Source organism: Ascaphus truei, unplaced genomic scaffold (genome assembly GCF_040206685.1).
Source record: "Ascaphus truei isolate aAscTru1 unplaced genomic scaffold, aAscTru1.hap1 HAP1_SCAFFOLD_959, whole genome shotgun sequence".
NCBI classification, from domain to species: domain Eukaryota; kingdom Metazoa; phylum Chordata; class Amphibia; order Anura; family Ascaphidae; genus Ascaphus; species Ascaphus truei.
Window position 1 is genome coordinate 118,400 of NW_027457298.1, and position 20,724 is coordinate 139,123.

The 20,724-nt window shown below is 54.2% G+C and overlaps 1 protein-coding gene across 2 annotated transcripts; it reads left to right on the forward strand.

Annotated features, from left to right (window-relative positions):
* Window positions 1–8,236: 8,236 nt before the first annotated feature.
* On the forward strand, window positions 8,237–19,469 carry TAGLN (transgelin). 2 transcript variants are annotated; one of them, XM_075585165.1, is made up of 4 exons: window positions 8,237–8,960; window positions 16,838–17,022; window positions 19,067–19,244; window positions 19,363–19,469. In XM_075585165.1, the coding sequence occupies exons 2-4, from the start codon at window positions 16,843–16,845 to the stop codon at window positions 19,467–19,469; spliced, it is 465 nt and encodes a 154-aa protein (XP_075441280.1). In that variant the 5' UTR covers window positions 8,237–8,960; window positions 16,838–16,842. The 2 variants fall into 2 exon arrangements, with proteins under 2 accessions (XP_075441280.1, XP_075441281.1); XM_075585166.1 differs by having other exon boundaries at window positions 8,238–8,923.
* Window positions 19,470–20,724: the final 1,255 nt, after the last annotated feature.

Sequence of the window (20,724 nt, forward strand, 5' to 3'; positions counted from 1 at the left end):
TGAACAAGGGGAGGAAGGTACAGCGCTGAGCGCAGTCTGAACAAGGGGAGGAAGGTACAGCGCTGAGCGCAGTCTTAACAAGGGGAGGAAGGTACAGCGCTGAGCGCAGTCTTAACAAGGGGAGGAAGGTACAGCGCTGAGCGCAGCCTGAACAAGGGGAGGAAGGTACAGCGCTGAGCGCAGCCTGAACAAGGGGAGGAAGGTACAGCGCTGAGCGCAGTCTGAACAAGGGGAGGAAGGTACAGCGCTGAGCGCAGTCTTAACAAGGGGAGGAAGGTACAGCGCTGAGCGCAGTCTTAACAAGGGGAGGAAGGTACAGCGCTGAGCGCAGCCTGAACAAGGGGAGGAAGGTACAGCGCTGAGCGCAGCCTGAACAAGGGGAGGAAGGTACAGCGCTGAGTGCAGTCTGAACAAGGGGAGGAAGGTACAGCGCTGAGCGCAGTCTTAACAAGGGGAGGAAGGTACAGCGCTGAGCGCAGCCTGAACAAGGGGAGGAAGGTACAGCGCTGAGTGCAGTCTGAACAAGGGGAGGAAGGTACAGCGCTGAGCGCAGTCTTAACAAGGGGAGGAAGGTACAGCGCTGAGCGCAGTCTTAACAAGGGGAGGAAGGTACAGCACTGAGCGCAGTCTTAACAAGGGGAGGAAGGTACAGCGCTGAGCGCAGCCTGAACAAGGGGAGGAAGGTACAGCGCTGAGCGCAGCCTGAACAAGGGGAGGAAGGTACAGCGCTGAGCGCAGCCTGAACAAGGGGAGGAAGGTACAGCGCTGAGCGCAGTCTGAACAAGGGGAGGAAGGTACAGCGCTGAGCGCAGTCTTAACAATTGGAGGAAGGTACAGCGCTGAGCGCAGTCTTAACAAGGGGAGGAAGGTACAGCGCTGAGCGCAGCCTGAACAAGGGGAGGAAGGTACAGCGCTGAGCGCAGCCTGAACAAGGGGAGGAAGGTACAGCGCTGAGTGCAGTCTGAACAAGGGGAGGAAGGTACAGCGCTGAGCGCAGTCTTAACAAGGGGAGGAAGGTACAGCGCTGAGCGCAGTCTGAACAAGGGGAGGAAGGTACAGCGCTGAGTGCGGTCTGAACAAGGGGAGGAAGGTACAGCGCTGAGCGCGGTCTGAGCAAGGGGAGGAAGGTACAGCGCTGAGCGCGGTCTGAGCAAGGGGAGGAAGGTACAGCGCTGAGCGCAGCCTGAACAAGGAGAGGAAGGTACAGCGCTGAGCGCAGCCTGAACAAGGAGAGGAAGGTACAGCGCTGAGCGCAGTCTGAACAAGGGGAGGAAGGTACAGCGCTGAGCGCAGTCTGAGCAAGGGGAGGAAGGTACAGCGCTGAGCGCAGTCTTAACAAGGAGAGGAAGGTACAGCGCTGAGCGCAGCCTGAACAAGGGGAGGAAGGTACAGCGCTGAGCGCAGCCTGAACAAGGGGAGGAAGGTACAGCGCTGAGCGCAGTCTGAACAAGGGGAGGAAGGTACAGCGCTGAGCGCAGTCTTAACAAGGGGAGGAAGGTACAGCGCTGAGCGCAACCTGAACAAGGAGAGGAAGGTACAGCGCTGAGCGCAGTCTGAGCAAGGGAGGAAGGTACAGCGCTGAGCGCGGTCTGAGCAAGGGGAGGAAGGTACAGCGCTGAGCGCAGCCTGAACAAGGAGAGGAAGGTACAGCGCTGAGCGCAGCCTGAACAAGGAGAGGAAGGTACAGCGCTGAGCGCAGTCTGAGCAAGGGGAGGAAGGTACAGCGCTGAGCGCGGTCTGAACAAGGGGAGGAAGGTACAGTGCTGAGCGCGGTCTGAGCAAGGGGAGGAAGGTACAGCGCTGAGCGCAGCCTGAACAAGGAGAGGAAGGTACAGCGCTGAGCGCAGCCTGAACAAGGGGAGGAAGGTACAGCGCTGAGCGCAGCTTGAACAAGGAGAGGAAGGTACAACGCTGAGCGCGGTCTGAACAAGGGGAGGAAGGTACAGCGCTGAGCGCAGCCTGAACAAGAGGAGGAAGGTACAGCGCTGAGCGCAGTCTTAACAAGGGGAGGAAGGTACAGCGCTGAGCGCAGTCTGAACAAGGGGAGGAAGGTACAGCGCTGAGCGCAGTCTGAGCAAGGGGAGGAAGGTACAGCGCTGAGCGCAGTCTTAACAAGGAGAGGAAGGTACAGCGCTGAGCGCAGCCTGAACAAGGGGAGGAAGGTACAGCGCTGAGCGCAGCCTGAACAAGGGGAGGAAGGTACAGCGCTGAGCGCAGTCTGAACAAGGGGAGGAAGGTACAGCGCTGAGCGCAGTCTTAACAAGGGGAGGAAGGTACAGCGCTGAGCGCAGCCTGAACAAGGAGAGGAAGGTACAGCGCTGAGCGCAGTCTGAGCAAGGGAGGAAGGTACAGCGCTGAGCGCGGTCTGAGCAAGGGGAGGAAGGTACAGCGCTGAGCGCAGCCTGAACAAGGAGAGGAAGGTACAGCGCTGAGCGCAGCCTGAACAAGGAGAGGAAGGTACAGCGCTGAGCGCAGTCTGAGCAAGGGGAGGAAGGTACAGCGCTGAGCGCGGTCTGAACAAGGGGAGGAAGGTACAGTGCTGAGCGCGGTCTGAGCAAGGGGAGGAAGGTACAGCGCTGAGCGCAGCCTGAACAAGGAGAGGAAGGTACAGCGCTGAGCGCAGCCTGAACAAGGGGAGGAAGGTACAGCGCTGAGCGCAGCTTGAACAAGGAGAGGAAGGTACAACGCTGAGCGCGGTCTGAACAAGGGGAGGAAGGTACAGCGCTGAGCGCAGCCTGAACAAGAGGAGGAAGGTACAGCGCTGAGCGCAGTCTGAGCAAGGGGAGGAAGGTACAGCGCTGAGCGCAGTCTTAACAAGGGGAGGAAGGTACAGCGCTGAACGCAGCCTGAACAAGGGGAGGAAGGTACAGCGCTGAGCGCAGCCTGAACAAGGGGAGGAAGGTACAGCGCTGAGCGCGGTCTGAACAAGGGGAGGAAGGTACAGCGCTGAGCGCAGTCTGAACAAGGGGAGGAAGGTACAGCGCTGAGCGCAGTCTTAACAAGGGGAGGAAGGTACAGCGCTGAGCGCAGTCTTAACAAGGGGAGGAAGGTACAGCGCTGAGCGCAGCCTGAACAAGGGGAGGAAGGTACAGTGCTGAGCGCGGTCTGAGCAAGGGGAGGAAGGTACAGCGCTGAGCGCAGCCTGAACAAGGAGAGGAAGGTACAGCGCTGAGCGCAGCCTGAACAAGGGGAGGAAGGTACAGCGCTGAGCGCAGCTTGAACAAGGAGAGGAAGGTACAACGCTGAGCGCGGTCTGAACAAGGGGAGGAAGGTACAGCGCTGAGCGCAGCCTGAACAAGAGGAGGAAGGTACAGCGCTGAGCGCAGCCTGAACAAGAGGAGGAAGGTACAGCGCTGAGCGCAGTCTTAACAAGGAGAGGAAGGTACAGCGCTGAGCGCAGCCTGAACAAGGGGAGGAAGGTACAGCGCTGAGCGCAGCCTGAACAAGGGGAGGAAGGTACAGCGCTGAGCGCAGTCTGAACAAGGGGAGGAAGGTACAGCGCTGAGCGCAGTCTTAACAAGGGGAGGAAGGTACAGCGCTGAGCGCAGCCTGAACAAGGAGAGGAAGGTACAGCGCTGAGCGCAGTCTGAGCAAGGGAGGAAGGTACAGCGCTGAGCGCGGTCTGAGCAAGGGGAGGAAGGTACAGCGCTGAGCGCAGCCTGAACAAGGAGAGGAAGGTACAGCGCTGAGCGCAGCCTGAACAAGGAGAGGAAGGTACAGCGCTGAGCGCAGTCTGAGCAAGGGGAGGAAGGTACAGCGCTGAGCGCGGTCTGAACAAGGGGAGGAAGGTACAGTGCTGAGCGCGGTCTGAGCAAGGGGAGGAAGGTACAGCGCTGAGCGCAGCCTGAACAAGGAGAGGAAGGTACAGCGCTGAGCGCAGCCTGAACAAGGGGAGGAAGGTACAGCGCTGAGCGCAGCTTGAACAAGGAGAGGAAGGTACAACGCTGAGCGCGGTCTGAACAAGGGGAGGAAGGTACAGCGCTGAGCGCAGCCTGAACAAGAGGAGGAAGGTACAGCGCTGAGCGCAGTCTGAGCAAGGGGAGGAAGGTACAGCGCTGAGCGCAGTCTTAACAAGGGGAGGAAGGTACAGCGCTGAACGCAGCCTGAACAAGGGGAGGAAGGTACAGCGCTGAGCGCAGCCTGAACAAGGGGAGGAAGGTACAGCGCTGAGCGCGGTCTGAACAAGGGGAGGAAGGTACAGCGCTGAGCGCAGTCTGAACAAGGGGAGGAAGGTACAGCGCTGAGCGCAGTCTTAACAAGGGGAGGAAGGTACAGCGCTGAGCGCAGTCTTAACAAGGGGAGGAAGGTACAGCGCTGAGCGCAGCCTGAACAAGGGGAGGAAGGTACAGCGCTGAGCGCAGCCTGAACAAGGGGAGGAAGGTACAGCGCTGAGCGCAGCCTGAACAAGGGGAGGAAGGTACAGCGCTGAGCGCAGTCTTAACAAGGGGAGGAAGGTACAGCGCTGAGCGCAGTCTTAACAAGGGGAGGAAGGTACAGCGCTGAGCGCAGTCTTAACAAGGGGAGGAAGGTACAGCGCTGAGCGCAGTCTTAACAAGGGGAGGAAGGTACAGCGCTGAGCGCAGCCTGAACAAGGGGAGGAAGGTACAGCGCTGAGCGCAGCCTGAACAAGGGGAGGAAGGTACAGCGCTGAGCGCAGCCTGAACAAGGGGAGGAAGGTACAGCGCTGAGCGCAGTCTGAACAAGGGGAGGAAGGTACAGCGCTGAGCGCAGTCTTAACAATTGGAGGAAGGTACAGCGCTGAGCGCAGTCTTAACAAGGGGAGGAAGGTACAGCGCTGAGCGCAGCCTGAACAAGGGGAGGAAGGTACAGCGCTGAGCGCAGCCTGAACAAGGGGAGGAAGGTACAGCGCTGAGTGCAGTCTGAACAAGGGGAGGAAGGTACAGCGCTGAGCGCAGTCTTAACAAGGGGAGGAAGGTACAGCGCTGAGCGCAGTCTGAACAAGGGGAGGAAGGTACAGCGCTGAGTGCGGTCTGAACAAGGGGAGGAAGGTACAGCGCTGAGCGCGGTCTGAGCAAGGGGAGGAAGGTACAGCGCTGAGCGCGGTCTGAGCAAGGGGAGGAAGGTACAGCGCTGAGCGCAGCCTGAACAAGGAGAGGAAGGTACAGCGCTGAGCGCAGCCTGAACAAGGAGAGGAAGGTACAGCGCTGAGCGCAGTCTGAGCAAGGGGAGGAAGGTACAGCGCTGAGCGCGGTCTGAGCAAGGGGAGGAAGGTACAGCGCTGAGCGCAGCCTGAACAAGGAGAGGAAGGTACAGCGCTGAGCGCAGCCTGAACAAGGAGAGGAAGGTACAGCGCTGAGCGCAGTCTGAGCAAGGGGAGGAAGGTACAGCGCTGAGCGCGGTCTGAACAAGGGGAGGAAGGTACAGTGCTGAGCGCGGTCTGAGCAAGGGGAGGAAGGTACAGCGCTGAGCGCAGCCTGAACAAGGAGAGGAAGGTACAGCGCTGAGCGCAGCCTGAACAAGGGGAGGAAGGTACAGCGCTGAGCGCAGCTTGAACAAGGAGAGGAAGGTACAACGCTGAGCGCGGTCTGAACAAGGGGAGGAAGGTACAGCGCTGAGCTCAGCCTGAACAAGAGGAGGAAGGTACAGCGCTGAGCGCAGTCTGAGCAAGGGGAGGAAGGTACAGCGCTGAGCGCAGTCTTAACAAGGGGAGGAAGGTACAGCGCTGAACGCAGCCTGAACAAGGGGAGGAAGGTACAGCGCTGAGCGCAGCCTGAACAAGGGGAGGAAGGTACAGCGCTGAGCGCGGTCTGAACAAGGGGAGGAAGGTACAGCGCTGAGCGCAGTCTGAACAAGGGGAGGAAGGTACAGCGCTGAGCGCAGTCTTAACAAGGGGAGGAAGGTACAGCGCTGAGCGCAGTCTTAACAAGGGGAGGAAGGTACAGCGCTGAGCGCAGCCTGAACAAGGGGAGGAAGGTACAGCGCTGAGCGCAGCCTGAACAAGGGGAGGAAGGTACAGCGCTGAGCGCAGTCTGAACAAGGGGAGGAAGGTACAGCGCTGAGCGCAGTCTTAACAAGGGGAGGAAGGTACAGCGCTGAGCGCAGTCTTAACAAGGGGAGGAAGGTACAGCGCTGAGCGCAGCCTGAACAAGGGGAGGAAGGTACAGCGCTGAGCGCAGCCTGAACAAGGGGAGGAAGGTACAGCGCTGAGCGCAGTCTGAACAAGGGGAGGAAGGTACAGCGCTGAGCGCAGTCTTAACAAGGGGAGGAAGGTACAGCGCTGAGCGCAGTCTTAACAAGGGGAGGAAGGTACAGCGCTGAGCGCAGCCTGAACAAGGGGAGGAAGGTACAGCGCTGAGCGCAGCCTGAACAAGGGGAGGAAGGTACAGCGCTGAGTGCAGTCTGAACAAGGGGAGGAAGGTACAGCGCTGAGCGCAGTCTTAACAAGGGGAGGAAGGTACAGCGCTGAGCGCAGCCTGAACAAGGGGAGGAAGGTACAGCGCTGAGTGCAGTCTGAACAAGGGGAGGAAGGTACAGCGCTGAGCGCAGTCTTAACAAGGGGAGGAAGGTACAGCGCTGAGCGCAGTCTGAGCAAGGGGAGGAAGGTACAGCGCTGAGCGCAGTCTTAACAAGGGGAGGAAGGTACAGCGCTGAGCGCAGTCTGAACAAGGGGAGGAAGGTACAGCGCTGAGCGCAGTCTGAGCAAGGGGAGGAAGGTACAGCGCTGAGCGCAGTCTTAACAAGGAGAGGAAGGTACAGCGCTGAGCGCAGTCTGAACAAGGGGAGGAAGGTACAGCGCTGAGCGCAGCCTGAACAAGGGGAGGAAGGTACAGCGCTGAGCGCAGTCTTAACAAGGGGAGGAATGTACAGCGCTGAACGCAGCCTTAACAAGGGGAGGAAGGTACAGCGCTGAGCGCAGCCTGAACAAGGGGAGGAAGGTACAGCGCTGAGCGCAGCCTGAACAAGGGGAGGAAGGTACAGCGCTGAGCGCAGCCTGAACAAGGGGAGGAAGGTACAGCGCTGAGCGCAGTCTGAGCAAGGGGAGGAAGGTACAGCGCTGAGCGCAGTCTTAACAAGGGGAGGAAGGTACAGCGCTGAGCGCAGTCTGAACAAGGGGAGGAAGGTACAGCGCTGAGCGCAGCCTGAACAAGGGGAGGAAGGTACAGCGCTGAGCGCAGTCTGAACAAGGGGAGGAAGGTACAGCGCTGAGCGCAGTCTTAACAAGGGGAGGAAGGTACAGCGCTGAGCGCAGCCTGAACAAGGGGAGGAAGGTACAGCGCTGAGCGCAGCCTGAACAAGGGGAGGAAGGTACAGCGCTGAGCGCAGTCTGAGCAAGGGGAGGAAGGTACAGCGCTGAGCGCAGTCTTAACAAGGAGAGGAAGGTACAGCGCTGAGCGCAGTCTGAACAAGGGGAGGAAGGTACAGCGCTGAGCGCAGCCTGAACAAGGGGAGGAAGGTACAGCGCTGAGCGCAGTCTTAACAAGGGGAGGAATGTACAGCGCTGAGCGCAGCCTGAACAAGGGGAGGAAGGTACAGCGCTGAGCACAGCCTGAACAAGGGGAGGAAGGTACAGCGCTGAGCGCAGCCTGAACAAGGGGAGGAAGGTACAGCGCTGAGCGCAGTCTGAGCAAGGGGAGGAAGGTACAGCGCTGAGCGCAGTCTTAACAAGGGGAGGAAGGTACAGCGCTGAGCACAGTCTGAACAAGGGGAGGAAGGTACAGCGCTGAGCGCAGCCTGAACAAGGGGAGGAAGGTACAGCGCTGAGCGCAGCCTGAACAAGGGGAGGAAGGTACAGCGCTGAGCGCAGCCTGAACAAGAGGAGGAAGGTACAGCGCTGAGCGCAGTCTGAACAAGGGGAGGGAGGTACAGCGCTGAGCGCAGGGTCACAAACTCATGTTTCTCACATTGACATTCCCGGAAATCCCTGAAAAGAAAATGCATGTTTTTCCCCGATAATAAAACGTGCGATTTGGGAGACGGATGAGTTTCTGGCGGCTGCAGACGGCGGTCAGAGGTGCCGGAGTTTATTCTATAAAAGGATTTGGTGGAAGGAGCCAGTCTCTCCACCCTCTCTCTCCCCAGTCTCTCCCCCCTCTCTCTCCCCAGTCTCCCCCCTCGTCTCCCCCCTTTCCCGCATCCTTTAGGTATCCTGAGAATGTGTCCGGACCCCAAACCCCAGGTCCTGTCAGACCTTCCCCTAATATGGTGCTGGGACTCTCAGCCGGAGGAGAGGGTGTTACTGGGGGGGCGGGAGACGCCCCGTTACATACTCTCAGCAGCGCAGGGTTTGTACTTCACATCGAGCTGCTGCCTGCTCAGTCCTCAGCATCCTGAGAGAGCGAGACAGCGTCCTGAGAGAGAGCGAGACAGCATCCTGAGAGAGCATCCTGAGAGAGAGCGTCCTGAGAGAGCATCCTGAGAGAGACAGCATCCTGAGAGAGCGAGACAGCGTCCTGAGAGAGCATCCTGAGAGAGAGCATTCTGAGAGAGACAGCATCCTGAGAGAGCGAGACAGCGTCCTGAGAGAGCATCCTGAGAGAGAGCGTCCTGAGAGAGACAGCATCCTGAGAGAGCATCCTGAGAGAGCGAGACAGCGTCCTGAGAGAGCATCCTGAGAGAGCGAGACAGCATCCTAAGAGAGCATCCTGAGAGAGACAGCATCCTGAGAGAGCGAGACGGCGTCCTGGGAGACAGCGTCCTGAGAGAGCGAGACAGCGTCCTGAGAGAGAGCGAGGCAGCGTCCTGAGAGAGAGCGAGACAGCGTCCTCAGAGAGAGCGAGACAGCATCCTGACAGAGAGCGAGAGAGGATCCTGAGAGAGAGCGAGACAGCGTCCTGAGAGAGATCGAGACAGCATCCTGAGAGAGCATCCTGACAGAGACCGAGACAGCATCCTGAGAGAACGAGAGCATCCTGAGAGCGAGACAGCATCCTAAGACAGCGAGAGAGCATCCTGAGAGAGCGAGGTAGCATTCTTCGGTCAGAGCGAGGCAGCGTCCTGCGGTGAGAGACAGAGAGCGTCCTGAAAGAGAGCAAGAGAGCATCCTGAGACAGCGAGACATAGAGAGAGCGTTCTGAGAGAGAGAGCGTTCTGAGAGACAGAGTCCAGAAAGAGAGCGAGACAGCAAGACAGCATCCTGAGAGAGAGTGAGACAGCATCCTGAGAGAGAGTGAGACAGCATCCTGAGAGAGAGTGAGACAGCATCCTGAGAGAGAGTGAGACAGCATCCTGAGAGAGAGTGAGACAGCATCCTGAGAGAGAGTGAGACAGCATCCTGAGAGAGTGAGACAACATCCTGAGAGAGTGAGACAGCATCCTGAGAGAGAGTGAGACAGCATGCTGAGAGAGAGTGAGACAGCATCCTGAGAGAGTGAGACAGCATCGTGAGAGAGAGTGAGACAGCATCGTGAGAGAGAGTGAGACAGCGAGACAGCATCCTGAGAGAGTGAGACAGCATCCTGAGAGAGAGCGAGACAGCATCCTGAGAGTGAGACAGCATCCTGAGAGAGAGTGATACAGCGAGACAGCATCCTGAGAGAGTGAGACAGCATCCTGAGAGAGAGTGAGACACGAGACGGCATCCTAAGAGTGAGACAGCGAGACAGCATCCTGAGAGAGTGAGACAGCATCCTGAGAGAGTAAGACAGTGAGACAGCGAGACAGCATCCTGAGAGAGAGTGAGACAGCATCCTGAGAGAGTGAGAGAGCATCCTGAGAGAGTGAGACAGCGAGACAGCATCGTGAGAGAGAGTGAGACAGCATCCTGAGAGAGTGAGACAGCATCCTGAGAGAGAGTGAGACAGCGAGACAGCATCCTGAGAGAGAGTGAGACAGCGAGACAGCATCGTGAGAGAGAGTGAGACACGAGACAGCATCCTGAGAGAGTGAGACAGCATCGTGAGAGAGAGTGAGACACGAGACAGCATCCTGAGAGTGAGACAGCATCGTGAGAGAGAGTGAGACAGCGAGACAGCATCCTGAGAGAGTGAGACAGCATCGTGAGAGAGAGTGAGACAGCGAGACAGCATCCTGAGAGAGTGAGACAGCATCCTGAGAGAGAGCGAGACAGCATCCTGAGAGAGAGCGAGACAGCATCCTGAGAGAGAGCGAGACAGCATCCTGAGAGTGAGACAGCATCGTGAGAGAGAGTGAGACAGCGAGACAGCATCCTGAGACAGCGAGACAGCATCGTGAGAGAGAGTGAGACAGCATCCTGAGAGAGAGTGAGACAGCGAGACAGCATCCTGAGAGAGAGAGTGAGACACGAGACAGCATCCTGAGAGAGTGAGACAGCATCGTGAGAGAGAGTGAGACAGCGAGACAGCATCCTGAGACAGCGAGACAGCATCGTGAGAGAGAGTGAGACAGCATCCTGAGAGAGAGTGAGACAGCGAGACAGCATCCTGAGAGAGAGTGAGACAGCGAGACAGCATCCTGAGACAGCGAGACAGCATCCTGAGAGAGAGTGAGACAGCGAGACAGCATCCTGAGAGAGTGAGACAGCATCCTGAGAGAGTGAGACAGCGAGACAGCATCCTGAGAGAGAGTGAGACACGAGACAGCATCGTGAGAGAGTGAGACAGCATCCTGAGAGAGAGTGAGACACGAGACAGCATCGTGAGAGAGTGAGACAGCGAGACAGCATCGTGAGAGAGTGAGACAGCATCGTGAGAGAGTGAGACAGCGAGACAGCATCGTGAGAGAGTGAGACAGCATCCTGAGAGAGAGTGAGACAGCGAGACAGCATCGTGAGAGAGAGTGAGACAGCGAGACAGTCTTTCAGGAGCAACCGGAGGGTAAATGGGGCGCAGATTTTGTAACATTGTCACCCTATCCCGTCCAGAGGGACCAGCAACACATTATACTAACATGTTATACCGATACACACAGACCCACACACCTGTATATATACTGTTATATAGATACACACAGACCCACACACCTGTATATATACTGTTATATAGATACACACAGACCCACACACCTGTATATATACTGTTATATAGATACACACAGACCCACACACCTGTATATATACTGTTATATAGATACACACAGACCCACACACCTGTATATATACTGTTATATAGATACACACAGACCCACACCTGTATATATACTGTTATATACATACACACAGACCCACACACCTGTATATATATTGTTATATAGATACACACAGACCCACACGTGTATATATACTGTTATATACATACACACAGACCCACACACCTGTATATATACTGTTATATAGATACACACAGACCCACACACCTGTATATATACTGTTATATAGATACACACAGACCCACACACCTGTATATATATTGTTATATAGATACACACAGACCCACACGTGTATATATACTGTTATATAGATACACACAGACCCACACCTGTATATATACTGTTATATAGATACACACAGACCCACACCTGTATATATACTGTTATACAGATACACACAGACCCACACCTGTATATATACTGTTATATAGATACACACAGACCCACACCTGTATATATACTGTTATATATACACACACAGACCCACACCTGTATATATACTGTTATATAGATACACACAGACCCACACCTGTATATATACTGTTATATAGATACACACAGACCCACACCTGTATATATATTGTTATATAGATACACACAGACCTACACGTGTATATATACTGTTATATACATACACACAGACCCACACCTGTATATATACTGTTATATAGATACACACAGACCCACACATGTATATATACTGTTATATAGATACACACAGACCCACACGTGTATATATACTGTTATATACATACACACAGACCCACACCTGTATATATACTGTTATATAGATACACACAGACCAACACACGTGTGTATATATACTGTTATACAGATACACACAGACCCACACGTGTATATATACTGTTATATAGATACACACAGACCCACACCTGTATATATACTGTTATATACATACACACAGACCCACACACCTGTATATATACTGTTATATACATACACACAGACCCACACACGTGTATATATACTGTTATATAGACACACACAGACCCACACACGTCTATATACTGTTATATAGATACACACAGACCCACACACGTATATATACTGTTATACAGATACACACAGACCCACATGTGTATATATACTGTTATATAGATACACACAGACCCACACACCTGTATATATACTGTTATATAGATACACACAGACCCACACATGTATATATACTGTTATATACATACACACAGACCCACACACGTGTATATATACTGTTATATAGACACACACAGACCCACACACGTATATATACTGTTATATAGATACACACAGACCCACACACGTATATATACTGTTATACAGATACACACAGACCCACACCTGTATATATACTGTTATATAGACATACACAGACCCACACACGTATATATACTGTTATATAGATACTCACAGTCCCACACCTGTATATATACTGTTATATAGATACACACAGACCCACACATGTATATATACTGTTATATAGATACACACAGACCCACACCTGTATATATACTGTTATATAGATACACACAGACCCACACCTGTATATATACTGTTATATAGATACACACAGACCCACACACGTATATATACTGTTATATAGATACTCACAGTCCCACACCTGTATATATACTGTTATATAGATACACACAGACCCACACCTGTATATATACTGTTATATAGATACACACAGACCCACACCTGTATATATACTGTTATATAGATACACACACAGACCCACACCTGTATATATACTGTTACTGTATATAGACACACACAGACCCACACATGTATATATACTGTTATATAGATACACACAGACCCACACACATATATATACTGTTATATAGATACACACAGACCCACACACATATATATACTGTTATATAGATACACACAGACCTACACACATATATATACTGTTATATAGATACACACAGACCTACACACGTATATATACTGTTATATAGATACACACAGACCCACACACATATACAGTATATACTGTTATATAGATACACACAGACCCACACACGTATATATACTGTTATATAGATACACACAGATCCACACACATGTATATATACGTTATATACATACACACAGACCCACACCTGTGTATATATACTGTTATATACATACACACAGACCCACACTTGTGTATATATACTGTTATATAGATACACACAGACCCACACTTGTGTATATATATACTGTTATACAGATACACACACGTACTGTGTATATATATATATATATATATATATATATATATATATATATATACGGTTATATAGATACATGCAGACCCACACATGTATATATACTGTTATATAGATACACACAGACCCACACGTGTGTGTGTGTGTGTGTGTGTGTGTGTGTGTATGTGTATATATATATATCTATGTGCAGTGTTTGACAAACCTATACATTTGCTCGCCCCGGGCGAGTGGATTTAACATCGTGGCGAGCTCCTATTGGCCCAAGCAGCACACGTGTGGTTCTAGGTGGCGAGTAGATTTTTTTTGTTCGGCGAGTAGATTTTTTGGTGATTTGTCGACCACTGTCTATGTGTATATATATATATGTGTGTGTGTGTGTATGTATATATATATATATATATATATATATATATATATATGTGTATATATATTGTATATATACATATATATATATATATATATATACACATATATACTGTTATGTAGATACACACATGTGGGGTCAGAGAAACTGATAGGTAGTACTGAAACCAGTTTAAAGCATGCTTCCATATTCCAGAGCTCTGGAGTTTAAGCAGGATAGCATGATCAACAGTATCAAAAGCCTTTGCAAAATCTAGGAATACTGCACCAGTGAGTTGTCCCCGTTCCATTCCACACTGGATTTCATTGCAAACTTTTAGCAGGGTAGTTACGGTGGAGTGTTTGGGACGAAAGCCAGATTGGAATTGGCTAGGGAAATTTGTCTTGGTATAGTAATCGCTTATTTGGGAGTGGACACATTTTTCCATGACTTTGGATAGAATTGGGAGAAGGGAGATTGGCCTGTAGTTTGACAGTGCTTCTGTCCCCACTTTTGAAGATTGGGACAACTCTGGCAGTTTTCCAGGTGGGATATGACCTGCAGACAGGATAGAGTTGATTAGGGAAGAAAGCGGTTTGGCAATGGCTGGGGCACCAAGTCGTAGGCTGCACTTTTACAGCCGATGACGCGACTGATGACATCACCCGTCGCCATTGCAAAAGTTGTATTTCAGGTTCCGTATTTCAGGTCGCTGGCTGTCACCGTCACTATAAGCGCAGCCTTAGGAACTTAGATTGTAGTAAGTCAGGTCCACATTGGCTGCTTAGTTTTAGTTTGAGGAGCGCTTGTGTAATCTCCTCTTCAGATACTGGGCCAAATTGAAAATTGTGGGCAGTGTTGGGAGGGGGTGGGGCTATATGGGTACTCCTAGGATGAGATTCAGGTTTGTGGTTTGGATTGCGTTTAGCTAATAAGTTAGTAGCACACCCCACAAAGTAATTATTGAATGCATTTGCAATGTCAGTTGGGTTTGTCAGAGTAATATCCCCCTTAGTGATGTTACTTGGTTGTTGATGGTTAGGAGGCTGGAATATATTGTTGATAACCTTCCAGAAGTTAGCTGGGTTTGATGTGTTCTGGAGGAGATTGTCAGAGTAATATTGTGCTTTTGCGTGCCTTGTTTGCCTTGTGCACATGTTTCCGCAGGTATCTGTAGTGATTGAGATCCTTGGTAGTGCCAGATACTTTGTAGCTTTTCCACAAGGCATCCCTGAACTGGTAGAGTGCTATAAGGTCAGTTGTAACCCACGGAAGGTGGCCCCCTGTACTATTATTCTGCGTAGTGGAGCATGGGTTTCGCAGAGTTTTAAGAACTCGGATTGGAAATAGTCAAGCGCAGAATCAGGGTCGGGAATTAAATCGATTCTGTGCCATGGGCAGTTGGTAAGGTCATCCAGAAACTGTTGTGGGTTTAAGTTCCTAAATGTTCTAGTGAGGAGAACTATAATGCTTGATTTGGGTGGTCTGATTTTCCTTACACAGCACACTATTGCGTGGTCACTGAAAATGTCAGGTAGGCTGCCAGAGGGTTGGATTCTGCTGGGACTAGAGGAGAGAATCCAGTCTAGCAAGAAATGGTTGTGCGATTTCAGGTTTGTCCATGTGGTTGCGAAATGAGTTACGTTAGGTTTAGTGACTTGAGTTGTATCTGGATTTTGTTGTTTTTAGGGTCGAGCCAATTGTAGTTGAAATCCCCAAGAACTTGCAGCTCACTCTTCTCAATCAGAGAGGAAATGGAGCCAAGAAACTGGGTGATATCAGTCAGGGATTGTAGAGGGGCTTTAGGGGGGCGGTAGATGCCAGCAATAAGAACGGGCTTAGAAAAGGGGAGACAGATTTTGCCAACTAGGATTTCAAAAGAGGGTGGGCTGGGGAGGCAATCTAACAGTGTAAATTGTAATGTGTCTGCAATATAAAATAACACCCCTCCCCCTCTCTTTGACCTGTCTCTCCTAGAAATGGAGTATCCCTGAATGGCAATATGTGCATCAGGGGTTTTAGGGGTTAGCCATGTTTCTGTAAGAACGATGGCTTTGGGTTTATGCATAAGGCACCATGCCCTTAGTTCATCCAGTTTGGGCAGCAGGCTCTGCATATTTATATGGGCAACAGACCCTTTTGGAATATGAAAGGAGTATTCTCAGGGGTACGGGACAGAGTTGAAAAGGGAGGGCCTGGGTTAGGTTCAATATCACCTGCTAAAGTTGTAAATTTGTGGTGTTTGCCATTAGAGTGAGCAGTGGTTGGTGTGCTGGTATTCGGAGTTCTCCACCAACATTCAGTAGACAGTGCCAGGCTTTTGAGTAGTCCAGGGTGTATGACGATAGTGGGTGTGGTCCAGGAGGGAGGTGTTTGCATTGGATAGAGAGTGTAACATTTCCACGAGGCCACGAGAAAGAACAGAGTTAAGATAACTAGCAGGTTCATTATCACAGAGGTAGATAATGTTGTATGAAGCTGTTGTAAACCAAGTTCGTGTGTGCATTGAGAAGACAGCAGATGTGTACCTTTTACTCACCACTGAAGTGTGCTGTGTTTGCAATGCTAGGGTCTGTTCAGGGATTGCAGAGGGATTTTGGGGAAGCGGGGGGGGGGGGGAGGGGGGAGGAGAGCAGTTGTGTGCAGACAAGTGTTGGGAGAGGCTGCAGTAAATAACATGTACACAGGGCTTAAATGTGCAGGCTAACCGGCGTGGGATAATAGTGTTGTCTGAGCTCACCTTTCGCTGCCTTGTGTAGAAGAGTTTGTAGTAGGATCCAGTCTCCAGTCCAATGACATATTCCCTTTAAGATTGTCACTTTAGGATGCAGCACTCTTAAGATGCGAAGCTGAGACCCTGCAATGTTTCCCTTAAGTGCTTTGAAATGTATATAACTAAACAGTCACGAGACCTCCCCCAATAAACCTGCCTGTTACAAGCCAGACAATTAACAAGTCAAGTTTGCTAACATACCACAGATCAAATACAGTCAGGATGGAGGTGACTCTTGAATAACCGGGATTATAGAGGTTTGAGTGGGGCAAACAAACCTGTGGGTGCAGAACAATGCAGTTAGTTCCATATCACACCCGCTGAGGTTATAGTTCTTGCATGAAGAACAATCAGTATGTAACTATGTAACTATGTAACTTCGGTGGAGATCGACCCATGAGTTTGTTTGGGGGGCTTGGGGGGTCCATCTGGTCATTGACACCCCTGGCTCTGCACCCTCTCTCCCTGCAGGTATCATGGCTAATAAGGGCCCTGCATATGGGATGAGCCGCGAGGTACAGTCTCGCATTGAGAAGAAGTATGACGATGAGCTGGAGGAGCGTCTGGTGCAATGGATCATCGCGCAGTGCGGCAGCGGCGTGGGGCGGCCGGAGAAAGGCAGGATCGGCTTCCAACTGTGGCTAAAGAATGGCGTGGTGAGGCCAACAGCAACAGCCACCAACTGTCCCTATAGTTAGACCTCAAATTTTCACTGTGTCACCCTGCGGGGGGGAGGGACAGACTCACAGCTCCCTTCTGTCTGTGTCACTGTGTCACCCTGCGGGGGGAGGGACAGACTCACAGCTCCCTTCTGCCTGTGACTGTGTCACCCTGCGGGGGGAGGGGCAGACTCATAGCTCCCTTCTGTCTGTGTCACTGTGTCACCCTGCGGGGGGAGGGACAGACTCACAGCTCCCTTCTGCCTGTGACTGTGTCACCCTGCGGGGGGAGGGGCGCAGACTCATAGCTCCCTTCTGTCTGTGTCACTGTGTCACCCTGCGGGGGAGGGACAGACTCACAGCTCCCTTCTGCCTGTGACTGTGTCACCCTGCGGGGGGAGGGGCAGACTCATAGCTCCCTTCTGTCTGTGTCACTGTGTCACCCTGCGGGGGGAGGGACAGACTCATAGCTCCCTTCTGTCTGTGTCACCCTGCAGGGGGAGGGACAGACTCATAGCTCCCTTCTGTCTGTGTCACTGTGTCACCCTGCAGGGGGAGGGACAGACTCATAGCTCCCTTCTGTCTGTGTCACCCTGCAGGGGGAGGGACAGACTCATAGCTCCCTTCTGTCTGTGTCACTGTGTCACCCTGCAGGGGGAGGGACAGACTCATAGCTCCCTTCTGCCTGTGTCTCCCTGCGGGGGGAGGGACAGACTCATAGCTCCCTTCTGTCTGTGTCACTGTGTCACCCTGCGGGGGGAGGGACAGACTCATAGCTCCCTTCTGTCTGTGTCACTGTGTCACCCTGCGGGGGGAGGGACAGCTCACAGCTCCTTTCTGTCTGTGTCACTGTGTCACCCTGCGGGGGGAGGGGCAGACTCATAGCTCCCTTCTGTCTGTGTCACTGTGTCACCCTGCAGGGGGAGGGACAGACTCATAGCTTTCTTCTGTCTGTGTCACCCTGCGGGGGAGGGGCAGACTCATAGCTCCCTTCTGTCTGTGTCACCCTGCGGGGGGAGGGACAGACTCATAGCTCCCTTCTGTCTGTGTCACTGTGTCACCCTGCGGGGGGAGGGACAGACTCATAGCTCCCTTCTGTCTGTGTCACTGTGTCACCCTGTGGGGGGGGGGCAGACTCATAGCTCCCTTCTGTCTGTGTCACTGTGTCACCCTGCGGGGGGAGGGACAGACTCACAGCTCCCTTCTGTCTGTGTCACCCTGCGGGGGGAGGGACAGACTCACAGCTCCCTTCTGTCTGTGTCACTGTGTCACCCTGCGGGGGGAGGGACAGACTCATAGCTCCCTTCTGTCAGTGTCACCCTGCGGGGGCAGGGACAGACTCACAGCTCCCTTCTGTCTGTGTCACTGTGTCACCCTGCAGGGGGAGGGACAGACTCATAGCTCCCTTCTGTCTGTGTCACTGTGTCACCCTGCGGGGGGAGGGACAGACTCATAGCTCCCTTCTGTCTGTGTCACTGTGTCACCCTGCGGGGGGAGGGACAGACTCATAGCTCCTTCTGTCTGTGTCACCCTGCGGGGGGAGGGACAGGCTCACAGCTCCTTCTGTCTGTGTCACCCTGCGGGGGGAGGGACAGGCTCACAGCTCCCTTCTGTCTGTGTCACTGTGTCACCCTGTGGGGGGGGGGCAGACTCATAGCTCCCTTCTCTGTATGTCACCCTGCGGGGGGAGGGACAGGCTCACAGCTCCTTCTGTCTGTGTCACCCTGCGGGGGGAGGGACAGACTCATAGCTCCTTCTGTCTGTGTCACCCTGCGGGGGGAGGGACAGGCTCACAGCTCCTTCTGTCTGTGTCACCCTGCGGGGGGAGGGACAGGCTCACAGCTCCCTTCTGTCTGTGTCACTGTGTCACCCTGCGGGGGGAGGACAGACTCATAGCTCCCTTCTGTCTGTGTCACCCTGCGGGGGGAGGGACAGACTCATAGCTCCCTTCTGTCTGTGTCACTGTGTCACCCTGCGGGGGGAGGGACAGACTCACAGCTCCCTTCTGTCTGTATCGCTCTTACCTGTTCCTGCCCCTCAGATTTTAGGGAAGTTGGTGAACAGCCTGCACCCCGCGGGGTCCCAGCCGATACGAATCCCGGAGCCCCCCCCCAGCATGGTGTTTAAGCAGATGGAGCAGGTGGCTCAGTTCCTGAAGGCGGCGGAGGACTACGGGGTGGTGAAAACGGATATCTTCCAAACCGTGGACCTCTATGAAGGTAAAACCACTGCAGGGTATACCCAGCAATCACTCCGCTATATAGTGACATGGAGTATCCCTATACGTTGATAATGAGCACGCCGCACTGTATAATCATGCTGAGTATCTCTATACAGGGAAAGATATGGCAGCGGTGCAGAGGACAATCGTAGCCGTGGGGAGCATCGCAGTCACCAAGAATGACGGTCACTACCAAGGGGACCCCTCCTGGTTTATGAAGTAAGTGCCCCCCCACAGGGTACGGACGCGCTCTGTATCGGGGGCTGTGTGACTGCGCCCGAATATCTACGGAGGGGAGAAAATCTGACGGCTCCCCTCCCTCAGGCCCCCCACTCCCTCCCCTCTCCCAGGCCCCCCACTCCCTCCCCTCCCTCAGGCCCCCCACTCCCTCCCCTCTCCCAGGCCCCCCACTCCCTCCCCTCCCTCAGGCCCCCCACTCCCTCCCCTCCCTCAGGCCCCCCACTCCCTCCCCTCTCCCAGGCCCCCCACTCCCTCCCCTCTCCCAGGCCCCCCACTCCCTCCCCTCTCCCAGGCCCCCCACTCCCTCCCCTCCCCTCTCCCAGGCCCCCCACTCCCTCCCCTCTCCCCCCACTCCCTCCCCTCTCCCAGGCCCCCCACTCCCTCCCCTCTCCCAGGCCCCCCACTCCCTCCCCTCTCCCAGGCCCCCCACTCCCTCCCCTCTCCCAGGCCCCCCACTCCCTCCCTCCCCTCTCCAGGCCCCCCACTCCCTCCCCTCTCCCCCCACTCCCTCCCCTCTCCCTCCCCTCTCCCAGGCCCCCCACTCCCTCCCCTCTCCCCCCCTCTCCCAGGCCCCCCACTCCCTCCCCTCTCCCCCCACTCCCTCCCCTCTCCCCCCACTCCCCTCCCCTCTCCCAGGCCCCCCAATCCCTCCCCTCTCCCAGTCCCCCCACTCCCTCTCCCAGGCCCCCCACTCCCTCCCCTCTCCCAGGCCCCCCACTCCCTCCCCTCTCCCAGGCCCTCCACTCCCTCCCCTCTCCCAGGCCCCCCACTCCCTCCCCTCTCCCAAGCCCCCCACTCCCTCCCCTCTCCCAAGCCCCCCAGTCCCTCCCCTCTCCCAAGCCCCCCACTCCTCTCCCAGGCCCCCCCACTCCCTCCCCTCTCCAAGCCCCCCACTCCCCCCCTCTCCCAGGCCCCCCACTCCCTCCCCTCTCCCAAGCCCCCCACTCCCACTCCTCTCCCAGGCCCCCCACTCCCACTCCTCTCCCAGGCCCCCCACTCCCACTCCTCTCCCAGGCCCCCCACTCCCTCCCCTCTCCCAGGCCCCCCACTCCCTCCCCTCTCCAGGCCCCCCACTCCCTCCCCTCTCCCAGGCCCCCCACTCCTCCCCTCTCCCAGGCCCCCCACTCCCTCCCCTCTCCCAGGCCTCCCCTCTCCCAAGCCACCCACTCCCCCCCTCTCCGAGGCCCCCCACTCCCCCCCTCTCCCCCCCTCTCCCAGGCCCCCCACTCCCTCCCCTC